Genomic DNA, 19,182 nt, shown 5'->3' on the forward strand with positions numbered 1-19,182 from the left:
TTTTTTTTGCGAAAAGTCTCTAGTGTGTACCCAGCTTTAGAGATTTTTATTGTCGTAAAGTTACGGTATCAAATCCCATTGCATGTGATATAGATAGATGGATAGATAGATGGGGGGAGAAAGATGGGAGGAGAGGGAGAGAGATAGATATTTCATACCCCTTGAAATGTTACAACCAAAAACGTAAATGTATTTTATGTGATGGACCAACACAAAGTAGCACATAATTGTGAAGTGGAAGGAAAATGATAAATGGTTTTTAACATTTTTTACAAATATGTGAAAACTGTGGAGTGTATTTGTTTTCAGTCCCCTTTACTCTGCTACCCCCAACTGAAATCTAGTGGAACCAATTGTCTATAGAAGTCACCTAATTAGTAAATAGAGTCCACTTGTGTGTAATTTAATCTCAATATAAATACAGCTGTTCTGTGAAGCCCTCAAAGGTTTGTTAGAAAAGCTTGGTGAACAAACAGCATCACGAAGGCCAAGGAACACATCAGACAGGTCAGGGATAAAGTTGTGGAGAAGTTTAAAGCAGGGTTAGGTTATATAAAAAAAAAATCCCAAGCTTTAAGCATCTCACAGAGCACTGTTCAATCCATCTGAAAATGGAAAGAGTATGGCACAACTACAAACCTACCAAGACATGGCCGTCCACCTAAACTGACAGGCCGGGCAAGGAGAGCATTAATCAGAGAAGGAGCCAAGAGGCCCATGGTAACTCTGGAGGAGCTGCAGAGATCCACAGCTCAGGTGGGAGAATCTGTCCACAGGACAACTATTAGTCGTGCTCTCCACAAATCTGGCCTTTATGGAAGAGTGGCAAGAAGAAAGCCGTAAGAAGTCCTGTTTGCAGTTTGCGAGAAGCCACAGCAAACATGGAAAAAGGTGCTCTGGTCAGATGAGACCAAAATTGAACTTTTTGGCCTAAAGGCAAAACGCTATGTGTGGTGGAAAACTAACAGTGCACATCACCCTGAACACACCATCCCCACCGTGAAACATGGTGGTGGCGGCGGCATCAACTTTCATCAGCAGAGACGGGGAAAGGTGGGAAGATGGATGGAGCCAAATACAGGGCAATCTTAGAAGAAAACCTGTTAGTCTGCAAAAGACTTGAGACTGGGACAGAGATTCACCTGAACTGCTCCAGAATGCACTGTGAGAGTCAAACCGTATGCAAAATGCAGTGCATTTGCGTTTCGTGACGGTTGTCAAAGTAAACAACGCCCCAAATGCAGATGGCTAATGCACTACGTTTGCCCACACTGGATCACATGGTACTTTTGCATGATGGGGGTTAGAAATGTCTTGTCTGTCCTTTGATAGTATCTAGAGGAATCTGTCAGTGTAAAGTGGGGGAATGTCTAGCGATTTAAAGCTAACCCAAAGCAGATTTTTTTTTTTTTTTTTTTTTTTTTTTTTTTTTTTTGTGTGGAGTGGTGTTTTTTTGGGGAGTTGAGCCCCCTTTTTATTCGTAGTGCAATTTGAGCCCATTCATTTTGTATGGGCTCAAATAACACCGCAAAGTTATCAGTACTCACGGTAAAAAAACTGGTATATGTGCAATCCTGTTTTTTACCTTGATTCATAGCTTGCATTAAGGTAAAATATCTGACTTTAGAACCACTTTAAGCTCCAACTGTGCCCCCCCTTAAGATGCTAATGGGAGTGTTAACATGCTGCGGTCACGATACTTAAAGTGGGGTTCCACCCAAAAAACAAAAATACCTGGAAAAAAAAATCTAAAAAAAAAAAAACAAAAAAAATTTGGATTTTTTTTTTTTCACTTACCTCTAAATGCCTGTTGCTAGGGGGTCCCTCGTAGTCTGCCTGTTCCTTTGCCTGGGCTGGTGACATCACTTCCCCCCAGGCACAGGAAGGGCCCCGCTCTGCTCCCTCCCTCCTGTCAATCATCTGGGACCCATTACAGGTCCCAGGTGATTGAGCGGCCAATCACGGCGCGCGGCGCCGCTCGCGCATGCGCAGTGGGTGCCAGGCTGTGAAGCCACAGCCCGGCGCCCACAGTTGAAATGCCGACGAGCGGAGGGGGTGGACGAGCGGGGCTTCGATCCCCCGCATCGCTGGACCCAGGGACAGGTGAGTGTCCAATTAAAAGTCAGCAGCTGCAGTATTTGTAGCTGCTGACTTTTTTTTAATTTTTTTTTTTTTTTTTTGACGGCCCCCTGGGTGGAACTCCTCTTTAACTTTACATGTACGGCAAAAACTATCCAACATGTTGCAATCTGCGGGTGGCAAGCCAGCCAAACAAACTCCATTGAAGCAAAAAGCACTGTGTGCGGTTGCGACTCATGTCGGCAAAATGGCATTAGGCCAGGCGGTGAGGTGGCGTCGCATCGCCTTCTCAACGCTTGTCAATTGCTTCTGAGAAACCATAAAAAACCCCAATCTCTCTTTAGAGAATGGGGCTGATTTAGATGCACATTTGCATTCGGCTTTAATCCAAATTTTGGAGAGATGTCGATGCCCTGTAGGCACAAAGGAAAAGATGTGAGGGCAAGCCTGGGTACTTTCAGGCACCATAGGTTGTTGGCTTTTTTTAATCAGTAACGCTGGTTCATACAATTTGTTGGGCATGACCCTGTATCTCCAGCTTTCCATGTAACTTTTTTTTTTTTTTTTTTTGGTTTAAGCTAATTTCAATCTTGATCCAACTTGATGTTCTGCAATGAAGTAAAATGAGGATGTGTGCAGAATTTTTAACAAGTCTTTTTTTTGTTTTGTTTTTCTACTAGAATGTGGAAGTGTCTCGTGATCCAGAGGAGGCTTTGGACACCGTCCCTGAACATTTTTAAAATGATCAAAGAAGCTGACTTTTTTAAAACCTTTCTTTTTTTCCCTAAATAAGAACACTAACAGAAGAGCCATGAACCAGATAATGTGGACTTGTTTTAAAACGTGTCCTGCATTGGGCACATTTTAAATTTTTTAACCTTTTAGCGTGTGACCGGTCCAACAGAAAAGGGAGGAGGATGCTGTACCCTTTTTTTTTTTTTTTTCGTTTTTATGACCTAAATGTATTTGCAAACGCAGTCTTCAGTACATTTTTTAAAAAAATTTTTTCCCCTTTTCTCTTTTTAAAAAAAAAAAAAAAAAAACAGAAAAAACCTGCTTTAATTTGCACTATTGCAAGACAGGGCTTTGACATGGACATCTAAGGAGTGTTGTACAGGGGCGGTCATGATGGATGTGCCTTGCTGCAATGAACTCAATTTTTTTTTTTTTTTCAATTTATTTCCCAGCCCCAGGGGTGTCAAAAAAAAAATAAATAAACAAACTCCTATGGGGTGAATGTATGAACTGTCATAGGTATGTAAAGTTGCCCTTTTCTAGGCTCCATTCACACTTGCATGACTCCAAAATTGCACGATTTCCAGGGTGACTTTGATTCAACGTTACACTATCTGGCACCAAAGTTGCATCAAAGTAGTGCAGGCAACTTTTCAAAGTCGCTGTGATTTGAGTGCCATTGAAAACGGTGGGATGAGACTGTCTGAAGTCGCATGACAAGTTGCACAAGTGTGAATGGAGCCTTAAAACTACTCCTAAAACCTCTGCATCTACGGATATCCACGATCTAAAACTTAACTATCGAACCCTGTAAAGAAGAAATCAGTATGCATACCTTTTCTGCAGCCACTTTGACTCAATCCTACACTGAGCTGTCAGCCGTGGCTTTGCTGTGGAGGTGGATGCAGAGGAAACAGCCAACAACGGAAGCCCCATAGTAACTCTATGGACGACATCATTCTCCGTTCATTTCACAGCCGTTGGCTGTGTCCTCTGCTGTTGGAGATCGGATCGGATTCAGAAAGGTTATGTATACTTATTTCTTCTTTGCAGGGTTAGTGTTAGCATGTGGATGTCTGTAGATGCAAGGATTTTAGTTTTTATGGTGGACTTCCACTTTAAGCTCACCACACATGTTACTCTGACCATACAGTCAACTTTAGATTTACCAAAGTGATGTAATATAAAGACCTACCTAAACTTTTCAATCTGTATCCAATCAGGCATGCCCTTGTACAACATAGTTGTTAGCAGATCTAAAGGAGATTGTACAAAAAAAAAGTTGTGTGGTTAAGCATTATTAGAAAACGTATCAGAACTGAAACATTCAGGAAACGTAAATTGACACCTCTACCTGAAACGTATACATTTGCAGTATTAAAGAAGACCTGTTCTCTAAAATGGTATTTTAATTTTGTTTTTAATTTCCCAAACAAGTGGCTACACATTTCTGTTTTGCCTTAAGGTGATTGTAAATGCTGCTTTTTTTTTTTTTTCTTTTTCTTTGGGGGGGTGTGCGCGCTTTGTTTTTAAATGACAGGTGTATACTGAAAGTGTATGTAAAGGGTTATTTTAGAAAAAAACTTTTCATACTTGCCTTCTTTGTGCAGTTGGGTTTTGGCCCCGATCCTCCTCCTGGGGTCCTTCGGCAGCACTCTGGTCTCCTCTTCTCGAGTGCCCCATTGGAAAGCCACTGTCCCCCAGGCGCCTTACTGTGTCCTGCTGCATCTATTGACAGACAGCAGGACTCAGCCCCGCGTCACTGGATTTGATTGACAGCAGCGGGAGCCAATGGCTGTGCTGCTATCAACCTATCCAATCAGGACTTGAGACACCGGCTGGAGCTGGTGTGCTCGTCCCCGTTGCTGGAAAGACCCGGTCTAGGTAAGTAAAAGTGGGGGCTCTGTGGGGCTGCTGCATCACAGGTTTTTCACCTGAACGCGGTGGGGGGAGGAGAGAAGACTGATGCATTAAGGTAAAATGTTTAGGCTTTATAAACGCTAAAGAGAACCAGACAGTTCAGAATAAATATTAATATTCTTATACTAGCCTAACAACTTCATGTAATCCTGTCCAAACTAAATATTTGCCCCTAATTTACCTTTACTTTTGTCTGAGAATGTCTAAAGCGGGTACATTCCTATGAAGTGTAACTGTTGCTGTCTTGCAGATATCACATGTTCTATCCCAGCTCCTGAGTGTGCATGAGTTTTAAATGCAAAGGCACTTCCAAGTGCACTTGTAGTGCAAAGTGGATTTGCCTTTAGTAAATAAACCCCAATGATTGCAACTGAATTTGCAAAGTGCCTTTAGTAAATCAGCGCCATATTCAGCTCTTTATTTGTTGAGGCATAGTGAGGGCCATACATGCTGCTTTTGTCAAGAGGAAGTAAACCGTGTCAATTTTTTTTTTTAACTATGCAAAAGCATAATATGCTAGCACATTATGAAATGCCCTAGAACAAAGCCCTGCCGCACTGTGAGCCAACAGCTGCGTTGTGATGTCACTCCCGCTCACAGGCATCACCGACCGCAGCATGGGTATACCGTCCCTTCAGAGCACATGTGCTGGTGACATCACCGGCTGCATGAAGTTTGAATATCTCCTAAACATGGAAGTTTAGGAGATAGTCATAGTGCTACAGGTAAGCCTTATTATAGGTTTACCTCTAGGTACAAATATACAGAATGGGTTTACTTCCTCTTTAACAGAAGCAGGGTTGTCACCTGGGGGCAATTGTATCCACGCTGAACAGTCAAGAATTGGGAGTGCCGGTCTGAGCTTCGTTCACCGTCATTTGCGTAGGTGGGGGTTTAATATGTACAGTCTATCTTGCTTAACCACGGCTGTGATTTTGCATCAAGGCATCCTCTTTTCACCTGTGTGGTTGCTTCTTTGCCCACATTTTGTAGTTGTGCAATGGGAAATGTAGGCTTATAGCCCCAGGCAGGATTGGGCTGTTTCTATTGAAGTTCAGATGGCAGAAGAGGCATGACTGAAAAAGCTCTGTCAACCGGCATTGGATCAGCGTGCGCAGCCAATGGCTGAAGGGGAGAGAGGAAGTCCCTGTCAGAATATAATGGCGCAGTGGCTAGATCGCTGTATTAACATGGGATTGTTAAGAGGATCTCCTCCCGAGTGCTTCAGTTATATATATATATATATATATATTTTTTTTTTGTTTTTTTTTTTTTTTTTTTTATTTCCGTTCAGCCTGCTTAGTTGAATAGAAGAGAAAAAAAAACCTTAGCTTGTGTAATTCGCTTAAAGGGGTTGTAAAAGTTCACGTTTTTTCACCTTAATGCACCCTATGCATTAAGGTGAAAAAAACACCTGTCAGTGACTGGCCCCCAGCAACCCCCCCGTTATACTTGCTTAAACCCTCGAACTTGTCCCATGGCGATGCGCTCTCTCTCTCTGCCCAGGGTTCTCTGCTATAGATTGAATGCCAATGGCTCCGCTGCCATCAGTGTCACTGGACTCAGGAGCACGCCTGCAAGGTAACCCCCCGGGAGAACACTTCTCCCAGGGGGAGGTCTGATGTGGGGTGGAGCCAAGAGAGCTGCCAAGGGACCCCAGAAGATCAGGTTCGGGGCCACTTTAAGGCTCCTCACACTAGTCAGTCACAGGATTTCCATTGCGACTTTGATATGACTTTACACTCTCTGGATCAAAAGTCGTATCAAAGTAGTGCAGGCACCTTTTCAAAACCGCACCAGTTTGAACGGGTGCCACTGAAAAGAATGCGCTGTGATGTGGATGTCCAAACAGGCAAGTCAAATGAGCGGTTTTGAACACCTGTGGCTCTAGTGCAGGCATGCTACAATAACAAAAGTAGAAGTTAAAAACATACTGAAACAAGATTTCAAGCAAAAAACATTTGTAAAATACTTTATTTACCAATCCCAGTATAGGGCCAGATTAGGAACAGCAGTTTAGTTCTACTTGCGTACACTTCTGAGCTGTGATTTGTGTTTGGTGTGACAGGGCAGCAATTGTCAGACATCAGGAAAGATTCTGGGGCTTTGGAGTCCTCACATAAAGGGGAAAAATGCGCACATTGTAAGAAAGCCCACACTGTCAGCAAGATATTAAGTACTGGAATTCAGGTTTGTTATCACTTTTTAATATAGATTGTGCTTGGCCAGGGATTCTTGCTATTTAAAAGCAAACTCATACGGCACTGTACTCATGACATTGTATTTTTTTTTGACGGTTCTTTTTGTGGTGTTCAATAACAACTTTTTTTTTTTTTTTTTTTTTGGCTAAACAAAGACCCAAAGTTTGAGAGGGGGGGGGGGAGCGCTTACGTTTCAAACAGACACCTCTATCACAAAGCGCACCAGATCAATAGAACTGGACAACCGCACTGTAGCTGTCATTCGGCTACAGTGCCGTCAGCAAGTGGCTAAATGAGGTGAGCGAATGATCACATAACCTGGTCATTCCTGCAGCAAGAATCCAGTTGTGTGAAAGGGGCCTAAAGCTGGATACACTATCCAATTTACTATTTAATTTTTATTTTTTTTTTTAGATTTATCAAAACCATATAATATGAGGTCAAACCTTAAGTTTCAATTTGTATGCAATCAGGCCGGCCCCTGCACTACATAGTTTTGGTAAATCTAAAAGGAAATCCGACTACAAAAGTTGTATGGGATCTTAAGCCTCGTACACACTGGTCGATTGCTGTACGACCGAGCATCCGATTTTGGTCTAGCATACTATCTGCAAATTGTCGTTCGACAAAGAAACATAGTGACGTACTATGAATGTATAATGAGGAAGTTAATTTCTCAAGTGCCACCCTTTTGTGCCCTTTCTGCTAATTTCATGTTAGAAGTTAAAGCATTGATTCGCACTTTTTATTTGGATGGCAGATGGCTTTTTTTTCTGCACAATAAAAAAAAAAAAAAAAATTGTGCAGAATACTTGGCCATGTGTTTTTCTTCAAATGACAGTTTGAAATAGGCAGTAACATTAAAAACACAATGGAAAATTAACAAGGGAAGCCAACATAGTTGTATCTTTGATCTCTATCTGGGATAATGGTGTTGCAGTAACCTGCCCAAAAAAAAAAAAAAATTAATATTACTACAAAACGCATGCCTTTTTAAAATACATTTGGCATAACTATCAGTATCACCGGCTTCATTATTATCCAATTAAAGATAACAATGTGTGCTGCATTTCATCAATTGCCGCGCCACAAATGTTAATGCTAGATGTACAGTAGTTTACAAGACCGACTCTTCCCAGTCGTTCCTTGATTCTGGGCATGAGTGTTTGTACTTCTGTGACGATTTCTGTACTGACCATACAAAAATCAGACATTGAGTTCACATATGACAAGTTTTATGGCCTGCACATTAAACTTTTGTCTGACTAAAGTGAAATCTGCTGTCAAAAGCACCGTACTATCTGAAAATCTGCAGACAGCTCGTCTTGTGAATTTTCCCCTTCTAATTTTCGTGTTGTGTGTACGGCCTTTAGTCTCTGGTTTAGACCAGGTTCACATTGGTACAATTTGACATGCCAAATCGGCAGCAATGGCACAGTCCTAAAGCTGTGCGACGCACCGATTTTTCAAAATAATTTCTGTACTACTTTTTGCATTTTAAGGTGCGATTCACAATGACATCTGTGCAAAAACCTGCACAGATGTCTCTGAAATTGCAGCCGAAATCAGGACTGACATGCGCGAGTGAAATCATGCAAGTATAACTGAACTCGCGTGACTTTTCCCGCAGCTCAGTGTGAACTTGGGCTGAAAGACTGAATCAAGAAATAGGGAGGGGGGGTGCAGCATGTACAGACTAGTGAATTTGTGACTTTACTAGAGTTTCAACCTTTAAGCCCCCCACCAATGCTAGAACCCCTCTCTGCTGAGGGTCTCACATTGGGCTATCAGATGGAGAATGGGGCTTGGTGTCAGATGGACCCCGATCTCTACTTGGGCAGAAATTTCTGTTAACAATATATTCTGAGCCTAGGATTGAAGGAAGAACAGGTTGGAGATCCAACACAAGTACCTGCACTGTACAGGATGACAAAGGAGAGATTTAAAAAAAAAAAGGGAACTTTTGCTTAATGTCCAATTTACAGAGGATTTTTTTGGTAAAATATACGGCCCTGATTGAATGTTTAGGGCTGTAAAATTTTCATATCCTGAGACTATGGGCAGAGAGAAGTATTTTAGACCCAGTGATTAAGGTGTACTCATAAAGCAACTAAAGGCATTTTAAATTGCAAGCAGGTAGGCTATTGTAGAAGAGAAAATGTCTGGGGGGAGGTTACTAAAACTGGCTCACCTGTGCAATAACCAATCTGCTTCCTTAGTTGAATAAGCTGGTTACACACAGGCCCCCCCCCCCATTCAACCCTGTTCAGTCACAGCCTGCTGCAGACTGATGGGCTGGGGCACTGCACCTGTCCTTCCTAAAACTGCCAAGATGGAATGCACAGCAGGCAGATGCCCCCTTGTGCAAGAGGCTTTAACAGTAAGCAAGCCATGAAATGTGCCTGTTTGTTTTTTAATACATTCCCCCCCCCCCCCCCCCCATGTATAGTAAGCCTTTTTTTTTCTACCTCTGGTATCTGGAGTAAAATCATTGTTGTGTCCTTTTGACATTTAGTCCCCTCCTTTTGTAGAGGCTATAGTACAAAGCAGCCATAATTATTACAAATAACTAATGTAATGACTTTAGAGATAAATCATGCATGTTTGGTTGTAAGTATTATTCTACATAAAAAAGAGCCATGGTTTCCAATAGTAACATTTTATTCAGCTATCTACAAAGTTCATCAGGAACTGATGAGCATCAAGAAAAAGGCACACTGGAATACTTGGCAAAGAACTGCATCCGTAACAAGGCTTCAGGAGGAGGAAACTACCACCAGGAACTATTGATGAGACTTGTGCAACTTGTTGACCAAGAACATTGACTTTGCTGGCATTATAATGCCCCCTGGTGGGCAAAATTAAGATGGTAAAGCCTTAAGTTTTGGATGTAACTTTTTTTTAAATAAACACTTAAAAAGGTATTTGTTTTGTATGAATAAAGCTTACAAAACTTCATCCGGTTTACTTAGATTTCTTGGCAGACTGTGAGGAAGCTATGCTTTGCCTGGCCGCTTGGGAGGAAGCTATAGATTTCCTGGTGGACTGTGAGGAAGCTATACTTTGCCTGGTAGCTTGGGAGGAACCTACACTTTGCCTGGTGGACTGTGAGGAAGCAAGTCCTTGTGATGTAGACGGTGCGGAGTCCTGTGAATCTTTGTACTGTGACTCCCAGGATTTGGGTTCCTTTTGTTGAATCTAAAAAAGAAAACAGCCATTTAAACATTAAGTTTTAAAAAAAGGAATATGGATATTAACAATGAAACTACAACTTGGTATTGCACTTGAGTCAGGGTTAGGTGATGACTGCATTAAGGCTACTAGCCTCTGTTCAACCACTTAAGAACTGGCCCATAGCAGATATTCTACTACAGGGCGGCCCTCCTGTGTATAATCACGGATTAATGTAATTCAGTACTTCCACGTGGGGGTGGTTAGTCTTAACCGTCATAGCTTTGGGAGAAAGTTAAAAATAATTCTCCAAAAAAAAATGGGGGGGGGGGGGGCGGGGCAACTGGCAGGGGTTAAGCTTCCCAAAACAGGCTTAGTTTTTTCTATACATATTTAAGTACAACTATAGGCCCCCCACACCCCATTTTGGATAGAGTAAGGGAGTTATAACCCATGTCAGTGTTGGCCTTTTAAGTCCCATTGGGGAGATTTAACTACACTTCCTGTCACCTAGCTAAACCAGGAAGTGAGGAAATCCATGCCAAAAAATGCATTGGGGGTCACTAGAACTAGTCTCCCCATTTGAAGATATGCCCTATTACTTTTCTGGGGATAACCTAAATTTTCCCCCCCTATTAATAATGGTAAACAGGGCTTAGAGGGTGAATCTAATGGCACAGATTGCAATTAAAAAAAAAATTTACAGGTGTTAACTTTTAATTACACACAATTCCTTGAGCCTCGTTTCACACTAATGCGATGAAGGAAGCGCAAATCCTGTAAATTTCCGCACCACATTGAAATCACGCGGTGTCCATGATACTGCTGAGGGTGTCAGTGTTCAATTGATGAGCAGGAAACCAATCAAGGATAGTATTCGAAAAAATACAAAGTATATATAAAAAAAAAATTAGCAAATTTTATTCCAAGTACAAAAAGGAGAAATTACAGAGGTTTATAAATATCTAAAAACAATTAAGAACATAATCATAAATGCAAACATACAGCTACTGGATGCTGCAGCAAATGCTTGAAAAACGCAGCTGCTGCAAACCCACCCTACATGTTTCAGAAAAAACAAAAATTGATTTCTTTTTATGAGTGTACTTCCTTCTTCAGGGGTTTGGGTAGAGTATATTGTTACATTTCTATCAAAGAGAAAAAAAAATGTATAAGTGGCCAACCACTACAGAGTACAATGAACTTACATATTAAAGTAGATTTATAGAAAGGCAAATATATAGTCAAAATATACAGTTTAGTACTTACAAATCAAACTTTTTACAGGAAGATGATACACAGCACATATGCAGGTGGATGGGATCCCACATCCAAGGGTTCCTTAAAGGATTAGTTATGAGTAGGGGGAGATCCCAGTTACAAGGAGTTCTGTCACCCCGTTAAGTAAATCCAAGGCCTGTAACAATTTTAAGGGTCAGGGATGAGATCAGACCTCACAAGGAGGCGGGTGCGGCAGGTCAGAGCTCGCAAGAGCCGCCCAAAATGGGTATGGAGAGTGCAGATCTGGCGGGGCAAAGAAAATCTGTATATATGTATGCTGCTATTCCACTCATATTACACAGCAATTAGTGAGCTCCCAAAAGTGAGTAGGGAAGACAGGGCCAGCAAAAGCATCATACCAGGGAGAGGAGGAAAGTCAATGCCAAAAAATACAAAGCAATGTATAGGGCAGAAGTGAAAACTGAGGGATGGTCAGCATGAAAAGGTATGAGAGAAAACTGAAAGCAGGAATAATGTTTCTAACCTTTCATCAGATAAATCTCAGCCTATCCATGTTAGGGAAAATCACCTCAGCTGTGCAGCACAGACATGCCTCACTTGGTGTTTAAATATCGCCCTGGTGGGAGTGGTGTATGAGAGCCAGCCAATCATGGTAATTTTTGAAAGTGTGGTCTGAAAGGTTGGATGGAGCTCGACAGGGCATAATCACACAGCCGTGTGTGCGGGAACCCTCCAATAGAGGCTCCTTGGCTGATGTGGCGTCGCACGCTGACACCGAAGGTTGAGCAGCAGCTAAGGGCAGAGGTGGAATAACGGCCAGTGCGCAGGCACAAAGGCAGCGAAAGCTATGCGTGGGCGCTGTGGCTATCGCCCCAGAGAATGCCTCCGGTCCTATGCAAAGAAAGGATCGGAGGGGCGCACCCCCCGTGCCAGGGAGCGCCGACGAGCCACAGCCACCAACGAGGGGAGCAAGAGACTCTCACCCAGGCCATTGGGGACAGCAGCCTCCTTGTGAGGTCTGATCTCACCCCAGACCCTTAACAAATTTGTTACATGCCTTGGATTTACTGAACGGGGTGACGGCACTCCCCTTGTAACTGGGGACTCCCCCTACTCATAACTAATCCTTTAAGGAACCCTTGGATGTGGGATTGCATACATGCTGTGTATCATCTTCCTGTAAAAGAACATTTTTGATTTGTAAGTACTAAACTGTATATTTTGACTGTGTAGTCGCCTTTCTATAAATCTACTTTAATATGTAAATTCATTGGGTCGCTGGTTCAAATCCCAACCAAGACACTACCTGCCTGGAGTTTGCATGTTCTCCCTGTGCCTGCGTGGGTTTACTCCGGTTTCCTCCCACACTCCAAAGACATGCTGGTAGGTTAATTGGATCCTGTCTAAATTGTCCCTAGTATGTATGAATGTGAGTTAGGGACCTTAGATTGTAAGCTCCTTGAGGGTAGGGACTGATGTGAATGTATATGTAAAGCGCTGCGTAAATTGACAGCGCTATCTAAGTACACTGTAGTGGTTTGCCACTTATACATACACTTCTATCAAAGAGAAAAAAAAAAAATGTAACAATACACTTTACCCAAATCCCTGAAGAAGGAAGTACACTCATCATAAAAAGAAATCAATCTTTTTGTGTTTTTTCCTAAACATGTAGGGTGGGTTTGCAGCAGCTGTGTTTTTCAAGCGTTTGCTGCAGCATCCAGTAGCTATAGGTTTGCATTTATGATTACGTTCTTCTTGATTTTGTTTAGATATTTATAAACCTTTTAATTTTTCTCCTTTTTGTACTTTGAATAAAAATTTACTTTTTTTTTTTATATATACTTTGTATTATTTCTAATACTATCCTTTATTGGTTTTCTGCCCACATTATCCCTTGGGGACACCCCTTTCTTCTACAAATTTGTTTTGGGATGTGGCAGTGACCTCTAGGATTAGTCTCCTGTATAGTTTGCTTTCCAAAATTATTTTTCCGTGTTCAATTGACACCCTGAAACAGCTTACAAAATGGAGTGCGATTTCCAGAATTACAGCATATGGGTGTGAACAACCATGCAATGCAATTCCTGTGCGACAAAAAAAAATAAAAAAAAATTCTGCACCATTTTGGTGCGGATGCTATTTGAACCATACAAAATGATTGGCCCAAATTGCACCGCACAGACTGTGCATGCTATGGGCACAAGAATGCCGTGTCCTGCACTGCACAAGTGTGAACCAGGGCTAAATCTCACAGCCTGGTACCTACAGAATGCTGTAAAGCACTTATTGCTTCTTTCTCTTGTTCCAACTTTCTAGCAATCTTATGTTAGCGCTGTGCAAACTACTGTAAAGTCAGTTCTTACTCTGTACACAATGACCTCATCCCAACATTCATGATGGGATGGAGCCATTTTGTTTTCTATTGGTTATGGTCAGCTAATAAAAAAAAAAAAAAACCCACAGTTGCTATCCAAGGATTGCAGAAGAGCCATGACCCAAAAAAGAGCAATTAAGTGCCTACAAGTACAGGTACTGATAAATTAGGACAGCAAGAGGCATAGCAATTAAATATAGAGCCATAAACACATTAAAAGATGTGTGGGATTTTGTGTGAATGGAGCCCAAGTGATCCGATTGGCAATCATGTCACTGGTAGCAACTCACCACCAATGTGATAAGACCCTTAATACTGCCTTTCGAAAGAGGCCCATGTCTCTCTGAGCAAACAATGTGTCTTTGTAATTTGCTGTAGCAACACAAATTATGCTAGGAAGGAAGACAAATGTTTTTCAGTCACACAGGAGGCCTCCTGTGTCCTATATTTTTTTTTTTTTTCATTATAGTTGTCATGCTTTCAGCCTATAAAGAAAAAATAATATTTTCTGGACTTGAAATATCAACATTGCCCACTAGATGCCACTCTAAACAAAGGACTATTGATGGGTAATGTTCTATGGTCAATAGATATTTCCGGTCATAACACTAGGAACAAGCCCACTTCCTATTGCAACTCTCATCTTTACCATGAAGAGAACAGATTGCAATGGAGCCAGCTAAGCCTATACTGCATGTTCTGAGGAATTTCCAGTCCTTCTAGGGCAGCATCGCTGGTATGCTAAAGACTTTATTTGTATACCTAGTAAGCATTTGTTCATGTAATTCTTATATATGTTCATTGTCTGTTTTCACCATGTGTACATCCTATCTTATAGGACGACCACCACCTGTTCATAATAAAGATCCAAAGTTACAGACAGTCTGGTTATTGTAGGATTCAAGGTTTAAACTGCATGTTGAGCTACATACATGCCAGGGGCAAACATGGAGCGAGAACAGAACAATAGTGCTCAGGAATCTAAGGAGTTGTGTGTTTGGAACTTTAGGAAACTTACAGATGTGCGATAGTGGGAGGAATAAAATACAACTTGCTTCTGGAACCTGAAAGAAGAAGAAAAAAAACAAAAAAAAAAACAAACACACACACACGACAGGGGTTTTTACCTTTGAGACAAAATCCAGGATTCTCATCTTGGAAGTTTCTTTAAAGGCTCTTGCTCCCCATTGAAATTCATACTCTGTGGGATCTGTATGGGGGACCTTATTATACTCCAGGTATCTAAAGTGCAGAAAAAAAAAAAAAATTGTAAAGAAAGACATTCAGAAGAACTAATATTTGTTATAACAAGCTAAAAACCACACACACACACACACTCACTCACTCCGAGGCTTTGAATGGGGAAAAGAAAAAAAATAGCATTATTGATTGGACGATAAAGCCTGAATTGTTTCTGATTATAGAATAAGTAATTAGTAGGGTTGAATTAATACACAACTGATGGGGGTTTACTTACTTTAAACATCCTCTCGTTTTCAGCCAAGGAAGCTGCCATCTTTGCCTCTGTTTAATCTACAACTACCATAATGCTGCACATGTGATCAATTATGACACCAGACATTGGATAGTTTGGTTGAGAGGACAACCAATGGGAGTGTTACGTGCCAGAAATGAAACTGTATTATGGATGGGTTTACTTCTACTTTAATAATCAATGTTGTTTCAGTTGTCCCCACCTTCTTCTCCCTTCCCACCTGCTGTCACTTCTGCCCTTTGCCTCCTCTTTTTTCTATCGCCAGCTACAGTGTTCTCCTAGCGGGTTTGTCATCCTGCATGGTCCAAGAGCTTCCTGGTTGTCTGCAGTGACTGTGGGCGGCTCTCCTCATCTAGCTGCTGCTCTCTTTCACCCTGGGCAGGAACTATTTGTTGAGCCATGCATCCAGGATCCTATCCACAACAGTTCACCTTATGGTCAAGTGGAATTAAGAATGTCCACTCACATGCTACGATCTTAAAGTGATACTAAAGTTTAACCACTTCAGCCCCGGACCATTTGGCTGGCCAAAGACCAGAGCACTTTTTGTGATTCGGCACTGCGTCACGTTAACTGACAATTGCGCGGCCCTGCGACATTGCTCTCAAACAAAATTGACATCCCTTTTTTCCCCCCACAAATAGAGATTTCTTTTGCTGGCAATATTTTCTCCCTTCGTCTTTCAGGACAGCACCTGGAGAGAGCGCAGCTCCACCCACTTTCCCAGGAAACACTGCAGTCAGTTTCTTTAAAGACCGGACACTTCCACCATGGCCTCAGTTGTAGTGTTTCCTCCGCCATGGTGGAAGCGCTGCAGGGAACCAGGGGTGTGCTGCGCTTTCTCCAGGTGGTGAAGGTTAGGGCATACCGGATCGTTTTTCTTCTTTTCCAAAGACAGCCCAGCATCCTCCCTGACGTGTGGGGGATTCTCCGGTGCCTCCTCCTCTTCATGCTCGGCGAGAGCCAGGCTGCGAGGGTCCCGCTCCTACAGACCGGTGGCAGGGCTGTGGAGTAGAGCGGCGTCTATTCCACGGGCCGCACGCCTTCCGGGTTCGGATGGCAAGCGTGTCATTTCCGACCGGGGGCGGGGCCTCGAGCGGCGCGACGCGGCTTCCGGTTCCGGCCGCTGGAACGCAGGAGGGGGGGGCGGTCTCCATGGCTGATTTCATTTCCGGCCCTCACAGCGGTGAGCGGCCCGGGAAAATCAAATAAAAGAGCACAAACGCCGCTGTGTGTCCTGTCAATAATGGAGGACGATCAGACGGCGGTGGCAGGAGCAGGAGCCACAACAATCAGCCAGGCTCAGGTAAGCAGGGATACTGGTCTCTGTCTTTTACTCTATGGGCATTTATAATGTTTAGTTATTATCCCTTCCCTAAAAAAAAAAAAAAAAAAAAAGTGGGGAGCCTGCAGATCACTTGGTCCTGAGTACTAAAGGAGGGATAAGTGATTAATTATGTTTTAAGGTGGATCTGTGGGGTGATTCACCGGCTGTGGAACAGATCATAGGTGTTAAAGGGTTAACTTCCTTGGTGGTGTTTTTTTCTGTGTTCCTTATACAGCATGTAAACTGTTGTTTGTGAAATATGGTTCAGCTATTGTCTTTTTTCCCTTGGGATATTGCAGAAGGCTAAGGAAAAGACCAAGCATGTCTCCCCTATTGTTAAAAGGAAGTGTCCCTCTTGTAAGGGGTTACTGAGGGATTCCTGGCCCAAAGTATTATGCAAATCTTGCATTACAGACATAGTTAAGGAGGAGACAGCTCCTGCTAGTCCTGCAGCTCAACAAAGCGAATTGCTAAGCTCTTTCAGGAAGGAACTGGCAGACACCTTTGAGTCCTTCAGGTCCTACCTAGATAGGCGTCCAACGGCGCATAGCAGTGTGGTGCCACATTCTCAATCCTCTGTTTCAGCATCCAGAGGGGGCAGCGACTCAGAGGAGGAGGAAAGTAACATTTTACTAAATTCGGAGGAGGAAGCAGAAGAAGTAAATGAAGCTTCTTCTCCTTCTTCTAGGTACAAGTTATCCCTTGAGGAGGTAGATGATTTACTAAGAACAATTCATACTACCCTTAACATCACAGAGGATAAGGCTCAGCTATCCCTACACGATAAGATGTTCCAAGGCCTCGGGGAGGAAAAACACAGGGTTTTTCCTGTACACAAATTCCTATCAGAGACCATTAAAAGGGAGTGGAAGGATCCAGAGAGAGCCCCCTTCTTTTCTAAATCCCTCAAGCGAAGGTTTCCGTTTGATGAGGATAGCTCGCATATTTGGAATAAAAAGCCAAGACTAGACGCAGCCTTTTCCCAGGTATCTAGGAATACTGACCTGGCCTTTGAGGACATGGGTATCCTTAAAGATACCATGGACAAAAAGGCAGACTCCCTATTAAGGAAGGCATGGGATTCTTCTTTAGCAAATTTGAAGCCTGCCATGGCCTCAACTGTGGTAGCCAGAAATCTGGAACACTGGCTGGAGCAGCTGAAGATCCACATTGAGGCAGGGACGCCTCGTAAGGATCTGCTAGATACGCTACCGGTGTTATCAAGGGCGGTAGGGTATATAGCAGATGCCTCAGCGGAGTCAATCAGGATGTCAGCCAGATCCACAGCTCTGATAAACTCAGCTCGCAGGGCGTTATGGGTCAAGACATGGACAGGGGATACTGCTTCAAAGACAAAATTATGCGGTTTACCCTTTGAAGGTGATCTAGTGTTTGGCCCTGGGCTGGAAGCTATTCTTGACAGAACAGCTGACAAAAAGAAGGCTTTCCCTATAAAGAAGAAGGTACTTCCGCAAGGCAACAGAAATTTTCGTGCTTTTCGAAAGACCCCAGATACCAAAGAGGCAGGCTACAAAAGGCCTTGGAAGTCTCAAAGAGGGAGGGGTAAGTCAGGAGTACTTTTTCGCCCCCCAACCACAAGCCCAAAAACCCAGTGACGGTCAGCCAACTGTGGGAGCAAGGTTACAGACCTTCTTTTTACAGTGGAAGACTATAACAAGCAGCCAGTTTATCCTCAGGACCATCTTGGAGGGTTACAGGCTGGAATTTTCTCAACCTCCTCCTGTGCGTTTTTACATAACCCAGGCTCCCCGAGACTCAGAAAAGTCACTAGCAATGACAGCTATCCTGAAGGACTTGATGCTACAAAAGGTGATAGTGAACGTACCCCCTGGGGAATTAGAACAGGGGTGCTATTCACACATATTTCTTGTGAAGAAACCGTCGGGAAAATTCAGGCTCATCCTGAACCTGAAGATTCTAAACAAGACTATCAGGTACAAGAAGTTCAGGATGGACACAATATTCTCAGTAAAGAATCTCCTGACCCCGGGATGTTTTATGGCTTCCATAGACCTGAGAGATGCATACTTGCATGTACCAGTAGCGTCAACATCTCAGAAACACCTAAGGTTTGCGATAAAACTGGGGGAATCTACCCTTCATCTCCAGTTCAGAGCTCTCCCTTTCGGGCTGTCATCTTCTCCGAGGATTTTTACAAAAGTCCTGGCGGAGGCCTTGGCCCCACTCAGAGTAGAGGGGGTATCAGTCCTGCCCTATCTGGACGATCTACTAATTTTTGCCAAAACAAGGGACCTGTTAGTGAGAGATCTGGAAAAGACAATGAGACACCTGGTAGGTCTAGGATGGATAATCAACGAGGAGAAATCAAACTTGATTCCATCTCAGACCATACTATTCTTGGGTTACACGATAGATTCCATCCAGGAGAAAATTTTTCTCCCCGAAGGGAAGAGGGAGAAGCTTCAGGAGGCAGTGAAGAAGACGCAGACAAATATGCCAATCTCCATAAGAGCAGCTATGTCGGTCTTAGGGCTACTCACTGCGACTATTCCAGCGGTGCAGTGGGCACGTCTACATGGAAGGGAGCTCCAGCAGACAATTTTAACGAGTTGGTCCTATGGAGAGTCCCTAGAAAAATTAATAAGGATACCTG

At 42.9% G+C, this 19,182-nt stretch overlaps 2 protein-coding genes across 6 annotated transcripts in view; one reads left to right on the plus strand and one right to left on the minus strand.

The window, feature by feature from the left end:
• PFKFB1 (6-phosphofructo-2-kinase/fructose-2,6-biphosphatase 1) overlaps positions 1-9,893 on the plus strand; it is an 89,656-nt gene extending 79,763 nt beyond the window's left edge. For all 3 annotated transcript variants that reach the window (XM_073600203.1, XM_073600202.1, XM_073600200.1), the window contains exon 14: positions 2,760-9,893. In XM_073600203.1, the coding sequence (XP_073456304.1) occupies positions 2,760-2,819 (60 nt within the window). In that variant the 3' untranslated portion in view covers positions 2,820-9,893. The remainder of the gene's footprint in view (positions 1-2,759) is intronic.
• LOC141108523 (non-structural maintenance of chromosomes element 3 homolog) overlaps positions 9,579-19,182 on the minus strand; it is a 35,530-nt gene continuing 25,926 nt past the window's right edge. For all 3 annotated transcript variants that reach the window (XM_073600204.1, XM_073600206.1, XM_073600205.1), the window contains 2 exons: positions 14,853-14,967; positions 9,579-10,133 (listed from right to left, as the gene is read on the minus strand). In XM_073600204.1, coding sequence (XP_073456305.1) covers positions 9,900-10,133; positions 14,853-14,967 — 349 coding nt within the window. In that variant the 3' untranslated portion in view covers positions 9,579-9,899. The remainder of the gene's footprint in view (positions 10,134-14,852; positions 14,968-19,182) is intronic.

The sequence above is a fragment of the Aquarana catesbeiana genome, linkage group LG09 (genome assembly GCF_042186555.1).
Source record: "Aquarana catesbeiana isolate 2022-GZ linkage group LG09, ASM4218655v1, whole genome shotgun sequence".
In the NCBI taxonomy this organism is placed as follows: Eukaryota; Metazoa; Chordata; class Amphibia; order Anura; family Ranidae; genus Aquarana; species Aquarana catesbeiana.